Source organism: Cryptotermes secundus, unplaced genomic scaffold (assembly GCF_002891405.2).
Source record: "Cryptotermes secundus unplaced genomic scaffold, Csec_1.0 scaffold898, whole genome shotgun sequence".
Classification (NCBI taxonomy): domain Eukaryota; kingdom Metazoa; phylum Arthropoda; class Insecta; order Blattodea; family Kalotermitidae; genus Cryptotermes; species Cryptotermes secundus.
Window position 1 is genome coordinate 183,684 of NW_019734369.1, and position 14,037 is coordinate 197,720.

General features: G+C 41.3%; 1 protein-coding gene across 4 annotated transcripts in view; it reads left to right on the forward strand.

The window, feature by feature from the left end:
- The window catches only part of LOC111868929 (ubiquitin carboxyl-terminal hydrolase 36), a 49,178-nt gene that overhangs the window by 7,921 nt on the left and 27,220 nt on the right, over positions 1–14,037 (forward strand). For all 4 annotated transcript variants that reach the window (XM_023860052.2, XM_023860051.2, XM_023860053.2 and 1 more), the window contains exons 3-5: positions 3,833–4,014; positions 10,789–10,867; positions 12,463–12,576. In XM_023860052.2, the coding sequence (XP_023715820.1) occupies positions 3,833–4,014; positions 10,789–10,867; positions 12,463–12,576 (375 nt within the window). The remainder of the gene's footprint in view (positions 1–3,832; positions 4,015–10,788; positions 10,868–12,462; positions 12,577–14,037) is intronic.

The following is a 14,037-nucleotide window of genomic DNA, read 5'->3' on the forward strand; positions in this document are numbered from 1 at the left end:
CGCAACAAATAACTTCACGCCATTTGGTTCTTAGCGAATTTATTGAACACTTGCTCTTACACTTACACAGTTCACAATTTCACAATTTCTTCCTTAGCCAAAGCTTTCATCTCGCAACTTCCACTGTCTTCGATGAACACTCTAATACTCGTAACTCATACTCATACTCAGTACTAGTAACTGGCTCATCACTGATGAATACTCCTTATTACGTAGCTTCCGCACTGACCACACAAAACAGTTACGAGATAGCTACAACTGTTGTGTGATATCGTGTTTACCGATTGCCTAGCAACAGTCGCCTCACTGGCTCCCCTGTTGCGTGACGTTACAGCTTAGTGGTGAGTGGTGTTTACCGAGCGTTACATAGTGGTGGAAGGAGTGGAGGTACGTGACGTCACTTGCGGAAACGCAGAGTTCACATGACCCCTACTTCCTGTTGCGCCATCCATGTTAAAATATTATACATACTAGATATTAAGACTAAATTATAAATAAGTGTACATAGTGACAGTGGACTATGACTGACAAATGACAGACCCGAATTCTCGTCAGACAGTAACTTTCATCTAAAAAACTGGGGCTCGACACTAAGACAGACAGACAGACTGACCATCAGTCGTAGTGTGACTTTGACTTGACTTCAGCCAGTATTCCGTATGATTTCAAGTCTAGCAGTTACGAGTTGTTGAGTTGTATCGAGTGAATGGAATGAAGACAGGAAGTGACTACAGCAGGAGAAGTAATTGGGATACTGAAATTGTGACGTATGTAAGTGTGTATAAAAGTGTGTAGTAAATTCCCTAGATCCAAGACTGGCATGAAGTTATTTGTTGCGACGCACAGCAACCGTGACAACTGGTGTTACAAAAGTGGGATTCGAACTTAAACATGCCTCAATCTAGGAAGAATTGTTGAATTCAGATGTACACGGAGTGTTATCCTGCAAAAAAATAGAAAAGAATGGACACACAGCAAATATTGGGACTCCTGCTGGCCAGGATGGAGTCCATGCAGGAAAGGGCGGACGCCAACCAGGCTAAGGCAGACCCCGCTTTGCAGGCCTTGCAGAAAAGGGGAGAGCTGCCCAAGAAGAAATGCTGGCAAGAATGGATGCCAACATGAAATCTGGCCAGGAACAGCTACAAGAGAATCTAAAGAGTATAATCGAAGAAATGATGTCGATAACCCAAAAGGAGACGATGGCCTGCCGAGAAAAGATGGAGGCACATCAAGAAGAGGAAAAGCTGACCTTAGTGGACAAGAAACCTGAGGTGGCAGAGCATCAAGAGGTCCCCAAGGGAGATGCCGTTGTGAAACCGGTCAAAGGATGGAAGAAGCGGCATAGGGGCAAGAAGCAAGCCGCAGGGCGACACGAGCCAAAGGATCTGACCCAAGGAATTTGTGGATCCTGGAGGAAGTTGTCTGCTGCCTGCAGGAATGTGTCCTGCAGTGCAACAGTGGCATGGCGCAAGAGGAACACATTCAGGGAAATTTTGACCCAGGGAAAGTCTGGACCATGGCACGAATTGGCCGCCAACAGAAAGATGACCAGCCGTACAGGAGTGGCACGGGGCAAGGAAAACTACAGCGGCTACGAGGCAGCAAACAAATAAAGAACCCATGCACAATACGGCATGTATGTCTTAAGGTCGAGAGGACATTGGAGGGCTTCGACAGGAGGTCTTTCGGACTTGAATTCATGAAGAGAGCAACCAGGATGTTTGGTGGGTTGTGGAAGGTGTGAGACTCAGCGCTGTAGAGGCATTGGCGTTCTCCAGAGCCAAAAAACATGGATTGGACCTTGTGGAGGGGTTCACCCCCTCCAAAACAGAAGATAATGCAAGCAGAGAAGGAACCGCTAATGTAGAATCACCAGCCTCCCCAGCATGATTGGAGAGTGAAAGATGACAAGTACATGAGAGTGACTCGTAGTACAACTGGACTGGCTTTTGCCCTACCCCGGAGCTGCTCAGGATGAGCACTTGAAAGAGGGGGCGTATGCGGCAGAGTAAACACGCCTGACAGCAATACCTGATATCTGTTGCCAAGCACCAATGTTTTGCATGTGGTCCATGCCAAAACCTATATAAGGAACAGCGAACACTATTCAGTCAGTATTCAGTATGAGTTGAAGTCTAGCAGTTACGAGTTGTTGAGTTGTATCAAGTGAATGGAATCAAGACAGGAAGTGACTACAGCAGGAGAAGTAATTGGGATACTGAAGTTGTGTCTTATGTAAGTGTGGATAAAAGTGTGCAATAAATTCGCTAGATCCAAAACCGGCGTGAAGTTATTTGTCATGACACACAGCCAACAGGGCAACAATATAATGGACTGTAGACCCATTGCTAGGTAACGACTGTGAATAAGCAACTATACAGCAGCCATGGCTAAGTAATGGCTCTGCAAACAATGGCCTTTGCTAGGCAGGCTCAGTAGTGATCACATTCACCCCAACAGGCACAAATGCAACAATTGCATTGCAACAGAGGAACAGTGTTTTCTGCAAGGTCAGAGGAAAGGAAATATGTGCCATTGGAGACCACTACCAAGCAACACCAGTGAAGACATGAGAGAGAGAGAGAGTTTGTGTGTGTGTGTGAGAGAGAGAGAGAGAGAGAATGAACCAGTCACAGTGTACTGTAATGTGTAGTCCAATAAATCCAATCATCAATCCAGAACCCTGTCTATAGTCACAGTGCAGGCAACAAGCCAAGGACATGTAAAATCATGAAAATGAAACTGTTTTTTCACATCAGACAAGGTGAAGCCTGGCGCAGAAAATATAGGAGGCTTAAGCTTGGCAGTCGTCAGTCATATGACCATTCATGTGCCTAGGCAGCCATTGTAACATAGGCTAAATGAGTTAAGGCATGATCTGCTGTGCCTAGCCTAGACTGACCGAGGCCAAATAACATGTACTACTGACTGTGACTGTGGTACATGCCAGATCCCTCCTCTTGTTGGAGAGGGCCACCCCACATTGATAAAACCGCAACTGTCAGTAACATAAATATGGTATTGAGCCCCCACATGGGACTTGACACCAAGACTGACTGATCTTTGGTCATAACATAACATTTTGACTTTGACTTGTGACAGATGAGTAGCAGTACTGGTCTGAGTGCTCCCAGAGCCATCAGTAAAATATGGTCATGAGTCTTGTGGGACTCAGAACCAAGAATCACTGTGCTGGCGGGGGCCAACAGCAATTTAGCAGTCAGGCTGTCTAAATGACAGACTCATCCTCTTGTCAGAGAGAGCGCTCCACACTGACAAAACCGCAACCCTCTGGCACCAACAAAAATCTTGCCTTGGGCCCGAGAAGGGGCTTCACACCAATACTGACTGCCTGACTGATTGCTGGTCATAATGCAACTTTGACTTTGACATCTGACAGTTGCCAGGAGCCATCAGACACACAAGCTGAGGAATCTGTGGTGTTGAGAGCCGATATCAGGCAATGACTAGAGAAAACAAACTGAGAAGAGTTAGCACATGGTGCTGTAATGATTTGTAAAGTGTGTGAATTAGTGAAACGGTTCTGATTACTTGTAGTTATAGTTTATAACAGTTCAGCAGAGTGATTTACCAGTTTAAATCCTGTGTCTGGTCACTTAATGCGTGACATCATGATCAATTTGTACACCAACATGCGAATTAGTATGTTGTTTTGTGGGAGATCTGATCGGTGAGATGTGAATATTTTTAATGATCTGTAATGCATGTCTTAAAAAGTTGCAGCCTTGTGCAAGTTTCTGCAGATTCACAATCCTCGTTAATGTCTAGTGTNTTTTTTGGTATTATATTTTTAAATTTTTATTTTCAGTGAGTAACATTGGTAGTAATCAGAACGGAAATATGAAGCCAGAACCTGACTCCATCCTGCCAACACCAAAGATAACATTGTTTCCAGCACATGATATACAGTTGGGTTGGAGAGGAACACACTGTGTAGGTGCTGGAATGATTAATGTTGGTAACACTTGCTACCTCAATTCAACATTACAGGTATGTCATAAGAAACTAGTAACTAGCTCAGATGTACTAGAACTGTTCATAAAGTTAGGCTCATTTATGAAATTGAAACAAGGGGAATTCAAGAAGGGTGGAAAGAAATAGATGTTATTTGTGGGTGGTTCTGTAAGATTCTTTCTTGGTGTTCCTGCATGTACAATTTTTTTAATGCTAGTGGGGTGGGGCTAAGTCCCTTGTACTGTGCCCACTTCTGGCCTATTGTACCATGCATGTACAGTTAATGGGCAGGCAGAAGGAGGAGGATTATGGTGAGAATGTTTAAGCATTGGTGTTGTGCCATGTAATAATAACTTAAGGAAGGTAAAGTCCCCATGCTTAACTAATTAAGCACTGCACCATGAGGACGTGGGGAAGTGGATTTATAGACCCGCGTTTTCTTGACCTCGGCACTAGTTGGAGGTGAGTGGTCAGCTTCACATGTCAGCTACTTTACCCCTGGGGAAATAGCCCCAGGTACCCAGTGGATTCGAAGGAGGCGGGGTGGGCCCCAGAGCTGGTCTGGACAACATGGAGAAGTGAAAAGTTCTTGAACCTACCGGGACTCGAACTCTGACCTCTTCGTTGTCCAGCCTGTAGACACTTGTTGCAGCAACTGTGCTAAGTATATTTACAAATTGTGTAAGGTATCGAATGATGAGAAGATTTATAACTGGGGTTTACAGTGAAGGATAATTGTCTCAGGTTTATCCCATACCTGGGGAGAATGCTTTGGAAATTTAAGAAATTTGCATAGAACTTGATGTAATAATGATATTGAAAATGAAGAATGTTTGCTAGATTGCCAGAAATGTTAAAAAGAAATGGGGAAGAGCAGGATACTGTATACTGAATGTTGCAATACAAAAGGAATAAAGTGGGCAGCATGGCATGGAAATTACAGGGGGGGTTGATTGTGATGAGGAGGAGGATGACATATTGTGACATGCCTAAAATCCAGAAACTGAAGAATCAGAAATATCAGCTCATAACTAAGTAGGCACCATGGCAAAACATATATCCCAAACAGTGGACTCACCCATAACAGTGGAAATAATATTGAGCTCATTGTTGTGTAGTTGGCCCACAGCAAGGTGATGTAGGGAGACCCTATAAGCTAGCAAGAGAGAGCCTGCATGCAGCCTAACATTTGAGCCTGTGATGACAGCACTAGAAGAACCAAGCAAGAGTGATCTAATGGACTGTGATACCCTATAAATACTTGTAAAATTTTGTGGTCAGTTGTGGATACAATGAATCAGTGTGAAATAGGCTTGCAATCCAAACCCATTGTGCAGTCACTGTGATGTGACATACTAGCACGGTCAGTAAGTTTGTGGAATGGCCGCAAAGCGTCATACAGGAATTTACTGCCAGTATGTTTCAGCAATGTTTTCGACAGCTATATCAACGTTGGCAGACTTGCATAGCGGCCAACGGCAACTATTTTGAGGGCTGATATAGATCTGAGTAAATGTATGTGAATACCTTATAATATGATGTGATAAAACCACATTCCACAAACTTACTGACTCTACCATGTATATTAAATTGTGTTGAAATCCACACCTGGAGAGTGAAGGGTGTTATCAAGAAATGGAGAAGGTGTTACGAAGAAATAATTTTTGTAGAGAATTGTAAAAAAGGTAAAGCTGTCCCTGTAACAGGCAATGAAGGCCCATAAGGTTGTGAGATGTAAAGGTTCCACATTATGTAGACAATCTACTCACAGATGGCAGTAAGGTTGTCAGCCTTAGCGCCGGCCACCCTTTACCCCCCAGGAAGATTCCTGGTACTCATTTCTGTTAGAGGCTGAGTCGACCCCAGGGCCATAATGCAGCTGGAAGGATTAGGTCAGTCGAAAATATCTGCTTTATTGGGACTTGAACTCGCGATCTTCAGTCTTGTAGCATAGTGCCTCAACCAACTATGCTACCGCATGCCCCCATAAAGAATTGTAAGTTGTAGTCTGAATGATCTGGATAACTTCATGGCAAAAGGGAAGAGCTCAATAATGAGAAAGGCATGTTATGAGAACTGATCTTTTATTTGTAGATGGCTATTGTCACACCCATTGCGAATTCAGTGGGAAGTCTCATGTGTTAAGTACGCATACATATTATTAACTTCCCCTACTTTACCCCATATTCCCTCCCAGTCCTACATAATAACTGAATAGTATGATGTGGCTGGCATATAGTGCCCTCCTCCATGAATAGCATGTGCAAGTAGTCAGTTTTAAACTGTCTCCTTTGTATAGTACACTACACTTCACATATCCACATGCATATATTATAAATACTCACAGATTAGACACAGTGCACTGAAGTAAAGAACTGCACATGCACTCATTTATGTATGACCCACTGAATAACTTAAAAAGTAAAGGTATCCCAGTAACAGGCCGTGGAGGCCCATAGGGTTGTGAGATGTTGAGGTTCCCACATTTTATAGACAGTTGGCTCATAGATGGCAATAAGATTGTCAGCCTTATGCGCCGGCCACCCTTTACCCCCAAGAACATTCCAAGAATATTCCTGGTACTCATTTCTGCTAGAGGCTGAGTCAACCCCGAGGCCATAGTGTGGCTGGAAGGATTAGGTCAGTTGAAAAAGTAATCCAATGACCTCATCAGGATTCAATCCCACGACCTTCCGGCTTGCAGCATAGTACCTCGACCAACAATGCTACCACGTGCCCCACTTAATAACTTATGTGAATGTATTTAATATGTTGATGCCCATCATTTCATTGCTTTGGAAATCTGAAATGTTGTAATTTCTGAGCTTTCACCTCGCTCTTAACATTACTTTTTTTATATATACAGGAGGATAATTACGTAGAAAATGTAGGAGAGTAAATAGATAGTTGGTAACCATTAAGACAAGTTTGTATGGCATCTAATGGCCCAATCTGTAACAGCCAGGGTAGTGCATGCAGGACTCTTCATGTAATATCATGACTCGGTGAAGATTCATTCAGTAATATCACAACTCTGTGAAGATTCATTTATTCAGTAGTTACCCCATGGAACTGTACATAGCTCAGTATGGTAGATACTGGTAAACTTCTTTTAGTATTTATCAATCAGTGCTATACAAAATTTTATCCAGAATTCTTCTCTCTTATTTAGATGAAGTTGTTTGGCATCAGTGCATGCATGTGTGGGGGGGTGGGGTGTGGCATGCATCTGTGTGTAATTAAGTTAATGGAACAGAGTCCTCATGAAGCTAATGGGTGCTCAGGTAGTCAAGAAATTTCCCGTGTAATCTGAAAGTTCATTCCTGACACAGATATTGGAAGTTATTATACGTAATTATGCAGTAGACTCGTGGGGAGTTGCAGAGTGTGGTTGGTGGTGAGACAGCGTGAGAGATACAGTGTAAGAAAAGACCAGTCTTGGATACAGGTCATGCTCTGAGAGGGTATATAGGGACTGAAAGCTCTGAAGAGGATGTGAGTTAATGAAGTGTTCCAAATCGTTAGTGGTTTAATTTGTCCTGATTGAATACTTTACTTGAAAAGATGAAGTTTGGCAGAGGAATGTCACGGAAGTTGTTGGTTGGCATTGTTTGTGTAGGTGCAGTAGTGGCAGTAAAGTATGAGGGTGTTGTGGGCCAATGAGGTGCTTCGCAATGCTACTTCATGCTGCAGGTTTGAAACTAGAGCTCATCGAAGATAACTCAGATTGAAATTGAAAACTTTCACATTTTAAATTACTTAATTAAAAACCAAAACCCTTTAATCTAAAGATAGTACAATGTACACTTTTGTTTTACTGAGCAAGTTGGTTAAAACAGTGATAATACTCCTGATTAGTATGTGGGAGGCACCTGGTTTTAATCTTGGCTGGACACCAAGTATCATGACAGGTTTCCTGGGGTTTTCTTAGTTCTGTGCAGATGCTGGGATAGTAGTTAAAAATTGGGCCGTTACTACTTCTTCCACGTCCTCTCCATTTCATTATTCACTATTGTTCAGTCATAAGTTGGCAGGGGAAGCTGAAGTGCTCAGACAAAACTTGTCCCAGTGCTCCTTTTGTTCACTACAAATCCCACAAGAACCGACCTGGGATTGAACTGGGGCCACTGCTATAGGAAACAGTGACTAACTGCTTGTACTGTGGCATGGTCATGATTGTATCAAATTTTATTAAAGTCTTAGGAGGTGAGTGTGTGGAATTGCATTTAATTGATTTCATGTGGAGTGATGCAGTGGGATGCTTTGAGAACTGTGTGTGTATGTCTATGCGCATGCGCGGAGAGTTTCATTACTTTGCTTGTGGTCTTATGATGGTCTGTTGGCAGAGAGAGACACCAACTAATGGGCAGCTTTATGCTACAACACACCTCACTGGAGGTCCTCTCAGTGTTCAGTAAATGTTTTCCATACAGCCACATCACTTGCATAATATTATAATAACTACTGAAACTGGTGTCCTCTGATGTGAAAGCACATTCCCATGGATGTAGATCACTTGGTTTCAGATCCAGGCTACGTAACAGACTCCTGCCATAATGAGAAGTGCACACAGTTCATTTTCCAGAATTGATGCATGTTTGTTCTTGTGATCACCAAGCTGTGATGTGTTTGTGATGTTTGACCATAGAGAGAGTTACAGTAGTGAACAGTTACGATATTATATTGCAGCATTCTGTTGCACTGTGTTTTCCAATTTTAGCATTCTCACTTACCATTTCTGTGCAACTTCACATATATTAAAATTCACACTTTGCTACACCATTGCACACCGCATAAAGGAAAGAATCCAACACCCCAGACCCACAACATGTGTGCACAACAAAAGTAACCATAGCATAATAATCTAAAAAATAGCTAAAAATATTTTATAAGCATTTTGCATTACTCACAAAATGCAAAATACAACATCGGAACAGCAGGGTAGCAGTTTTCGTCTACGAGGGTCTTACACACCTGGTGATGGCCAGTTAGGCCAAAACATGTAGTGTTAAATAATTAACAAGAAGAGACAAGGAGCTCGTGGAGTGTTAATTTAGATATATCTGAAGTTGCACAGAGATGGTGAAGTGAGAGTGCTAAAACTGAACAGTTACCAAGAATTACAGCAGAACTGACCCCTGTTTCTTATTTTCAGGGTTCCCACATTTAGTGTTAAATTTCAGTGATGCCAAGTCAGTAATTGAAGTATTAAATTTCCTCCATATAAGATTCTCCTCAATTTAATGCCGAACTACATTGATACCTAAAGAAGCTTTTAAATAGAGGTTGCATGGTATTGTGGAGCATTCTGAATAGGACAGTACACCAGCAGACACTGGGGCCACTGCAGGCTGTTTTTGATGAATGAGCACTTTGCCTGTCACATTCTCCAGATCTGAATTTACGTGTTTCTTATTTGCATGAAACTGGAAACAAGGTCTTCAGAAATAAACGACACTTTACAGATCAAGTTGCAAAGCCTTATTTTAGAAATTGCAAGAGGTGAGTTAGCTGTGTCACAGAATTTGGTTATGAAATGTTCTTGAATATCAGAGGACACTGCTTTCAGCAGCTACTGTAATATTGAGTAAGTAGAGAGTGACTTTACTGAAAACGTGTTGAGAATAGACAGGATGTCCGATTAAATTGTACAGTGTTTTCATATTGTCTTTGACTGACAGGCATCCTGTCCTATAAAAACATGTTAACGACATCACAGATGAAAGAATGGACGTGCCTGTGAGTGCTGTAGTGGACTTGTGCATAAAATATGTCCTTTCATTGAAATTACTGTAAACCTTCACTAATCCATATTAAATGGGGGGAGGGGGAGAGGTCATCTGGATTAATTGATAATGTGGACTAGTGAAGTAGTAACATCCACTTGACTCAGTCAACAAAAGTACTGAACAAAATGCAAGACAGTGTAGTGAATGTTCCATCTCTCTCTGTGCAGTCAATCAACGTTCAGTTAGAGTGACTCATCTTTCTTCCCAAATGCCTCGTGGCTTTTGAAGTATGTACTCAACTGTGAACAGCATTTTTCATCATTCATATTTCGATCCCGATTAATTGTGTAGCTGGATAGGCGAGGGTTTGCAGTGGTACATAAATGATCTAATCATGGAAGTGTACTTCAAATAAACCTTTGTGTCTTGTTTTGGGGCATGTTGTCACATGCTCATGTGTGCAGGGTTAGGTCAGTATATATATATATATATGATAAATGGTACACACTCCGTCCCAAGTGCAAACAATATATATTATATGTCTTTGATCTTGTTCTCTTCTACACTACATGTTTCGGCCTCTATCGGCCATCATCAGGTGTATACTCTTAACATTGCTGCCACACTGAAACCCATGGTATGTAGATTATATTGCAGACGTCAAATTTTCCTGTAGTAGCACTATAAAATCTTTAGTTATGATTTTAAAATCCTTTAAAATTTTCTCTAAATTTTAAATTTAGAATTTAAAATTGTTAGGGTTACTCACCCTATGTCTAAAGTGCTGGAGTGACTAGTTCTTGTTCCACACTGTACAGGTGTTATTCTGTGTGGTCTTCCTGTGTGCGTGCCGCTGCTTGTCTTTACTACGTGTGCTGTCTCTACTGCACTCTAAGAACATTCTGTTTGTGATTAGGATTGCTTTTAAGTACTCTGTTGGAAGCAACAGAGGGACATATAGTCTGGTGGGTGTTACCAGCATTCCAGAAGAACCTGCTGCCACCATTTTTAATGCTGTAGAAATCCAAAGTCAGATGTGGTTATGTCCTGTATCTGAAGTTGCACTTTTGATTGATTGCAGGCTCTGTTCCATGTCCCAGCATTCATCAACTGGCTGCACAGTGACAATAGCCATCTCAGCAATTGTACAACAGTTGTGAGTGAGTATTCAGACATTCATTTCTGATCTGTGATTATGCCACGTGAAAAATGTGATACCTATGTTACATATCTTAATGTTGCCAACACTGTCCATAAAAGTATGAAGATGAAATTAATCCAATGTGTATAACAGTGTACATGGAGTGTGGAGAGCTCCTGATGGAGGGAAGTGGTCAGCTTCATTCTCTGACCATATTTATGTAGGATACTTGTTGAACAGGAGGATGGTTGGGCCCCACACCTGGTTTCGAATCAAGTATATTGAGAAGAATTCTAAGCCCTAACTTAGCTGTCCTCCAGTTCATAGCTTGTTGTGCAGATATATCAGAGACAGTTGTGATGCAAGGGTTGTTAACCTGCATCATCAGGTGGTGCAGCCTGTTGGAATTTCAGGTTGTCATGATGTGTGAGGCATTAGGCCATGTGGCTTGTTCCTTTTTCATACCAGTTTCTCATCCTGAAGTCTGTATAATGCTTTGGTATTTTTTGTTCATTGCTTTTTTTTTTTTTTTTTTTTTTTTTTTTTTTTTATTACTGATGGAGACTTTACTTATGGAGCTGAGCCCTTCTTGAGTAGCTGCAAATTCTGCAGCTACTCAAGAATTTCCCAGCATTTTGTAGAACCCGAAGGTTTATTACCATGTCAACAAGAGCCCTGCACTGGTCCCTATCCTGAGCCAGATCAATCCAATCCAATCCATACTATCCCATCCTGTCTCTCTTAAGATCCATTTTAATATTGTCCACCTATGCCTTGGTCTTCCCAGTGGTCTCTTTCATTCTGGCTTTTCTACGAATATCCTATATGCATTCTGCTTCCTCCACACATGTGCTACATGCCCTGCTCCTCTAATCATCCCTGACTTGAGCAATGTAATTGTACTTGGAGAAGAGTACAAGTTATGAAGCTCCTTATTATGCAGTTTTTTCCGACCTCCTGTCACTTCATCCTTTGTCGGTCCAAATATCTCCTCAACTCCCTGTTCTCAAACATCCTCAGTCCGTGTTCCTCCCTTAATGTCAGAGATCAAGATGGAAAATTTGTTTTCAAGTAACTATAAAAATGGTAGTTATCTTTGATAGTTTTGCTGATGGGATGAGAACTCTGGATGCTTTGAGGCCAGGTAAAGTGGAGCTACTATAACTGTCACATTTCTTTAGGTCTCATTAAACCATGGTGTAATTGCAGACCAGGGTTCTGATTGGCACATTACCTAGAGAAAGCAAAGAAATGGATATAGGAAATATGTCCCAGTAGAACTGCAATATAGTGAGTTTGATTTATAAAGAGAAGTTTAGCATGACAGTAGAAAATTGGAACTGTTCATATATTAGTCATACAAATGGAAGGGAATGTAACTTTTTTTTCTCATTGATTGTTTTGTTAACAGCTCACCGGAGATTACTTTCAGAATAAAGAAATAGAGATAGCTAATAGATCTGTTGAAGCTTTGCTAGGATTCAGATATTTGGGAATAGCAGTAAGAACCAACAGTTAATTTCAGAAGATGGGAACATGCTAAAATTCGTGCTGCAGGTGCTCCCATTGAAATTGCTCATATAATGTAGTAATTGTGTGCATATGTTTCTACAGATGGGACAGTGAATGGAGAGTGCATCATATGCGCGATGAACAAGACATTGAAAGCATCACAGAGCAAATCGGGCACTATCATAAAACCATTCCTCATATACAACAGATTGAAGCGTAAGTTTTCCTTTAATTTAGTATAGAGGGCAGTTCAACAAGTGTTATATGTGTTTTGACCCTTCATATTATTCATATTAGATTCCCTCTTTAGTCTGATATTTGCAAAGTTTTAATTTTATAGATGTCACGTATATGGGGTGTGCGTAACTGTAGATGAGGCATGGATTGGCTATTCGCTTTATTGTGTAACTACAGTTAATTACAGCACTATCGTTAGTTTTCACACTTTAAATCACTAGGACATTCTAAGTCTTCTCAGTCTTCACTAGTCGTATCCTGGAAATGGATTTGTAACAGTCTCACTGTAACTAAAGCCCACATAAAGTCTTTTTTCACAGCGAGACTTTCAAGTCAACTGAACCTCAACCGTCTGCGAACTGCCATATCCAGAACTCTCAATCCAGTTCTTTGCGGCAGCCGTCTTATTGCCATCTCTTCTCACTTACTCTCAACTAATTCTCAGGTAGCCTGTGATGCTTGTTATATAGCCTCAGGGCAGACCCAACAGAAAACATCGTTTGTTTAGAGCTAGAAATAATAATACTAAATCTGAAATAAAAATTGTATATGGTAAAAAACAAATTACATCTATATCCAACCATGATACATATGTAATGGCCGTCTTGTAGTGCACTCAATTTCATATGTCGCTTCTTACTACATGTTTCGGCAACATAGTGCCATCTTCAGGTTCATTATTTATGCTAAGCTATTACATTGTTTGCAGTCTTGTGCCTTTCATAAAATTATTTAAAAGCACATTATTCATCAACTATAATAAAATTTGTATGTACTAAAACTTGTTAAGATTATTCATCTATATGTCTAAATTCAAACTCGCGTATAGTATGGTTCGTCCATTATGGGAGTCGTTTCTGTGTGTACTGTGTCTGTGATGTGTCCTTCCTTTTTGGCTGCTCAACGCTGTTATCACTATCACTGTCTGTCACTAATCACATGAGTTCCTGGAGCCACCAGTTATGATGTACGAGGGTAACTCAAAAAGTAAGTTACAAATGAATATAGGACTTAAACAAATAAGAGTACTGATATGAAAAATACTTTTATTTCTTAACATAATCTCCCTGTACATTGAGGCACTTGTCCCATCATTTCACAAGACCCTGAAAACCAGCAGCATAAAATTCTTTGGGCTGCTGTCGGAACCAGGCGGTGACTTCCCTTTCTACAGCTTCATCGTCGGGAAAATGTTCAGCCGAAAGATGTTTAAGAGGGCTGAACAAATGGAAGTCACTTGGAGCAAGGTTGGGACTATACGGAGGATGCACGAGGACTTCGCACTTGAAATTTCGCAGTGTCTCATTTGTCTTGTTGTCATGCAAGAGGAACACGCCTTTGGTGAGGAGTCCTGGTTGCTTCTGTTGAATGGCCTTACGAAGTTTCCTGAGGATGTTACAGTAGGAGTCGGCATTTACAGTTTGTCCTTGAGGCTGGAAT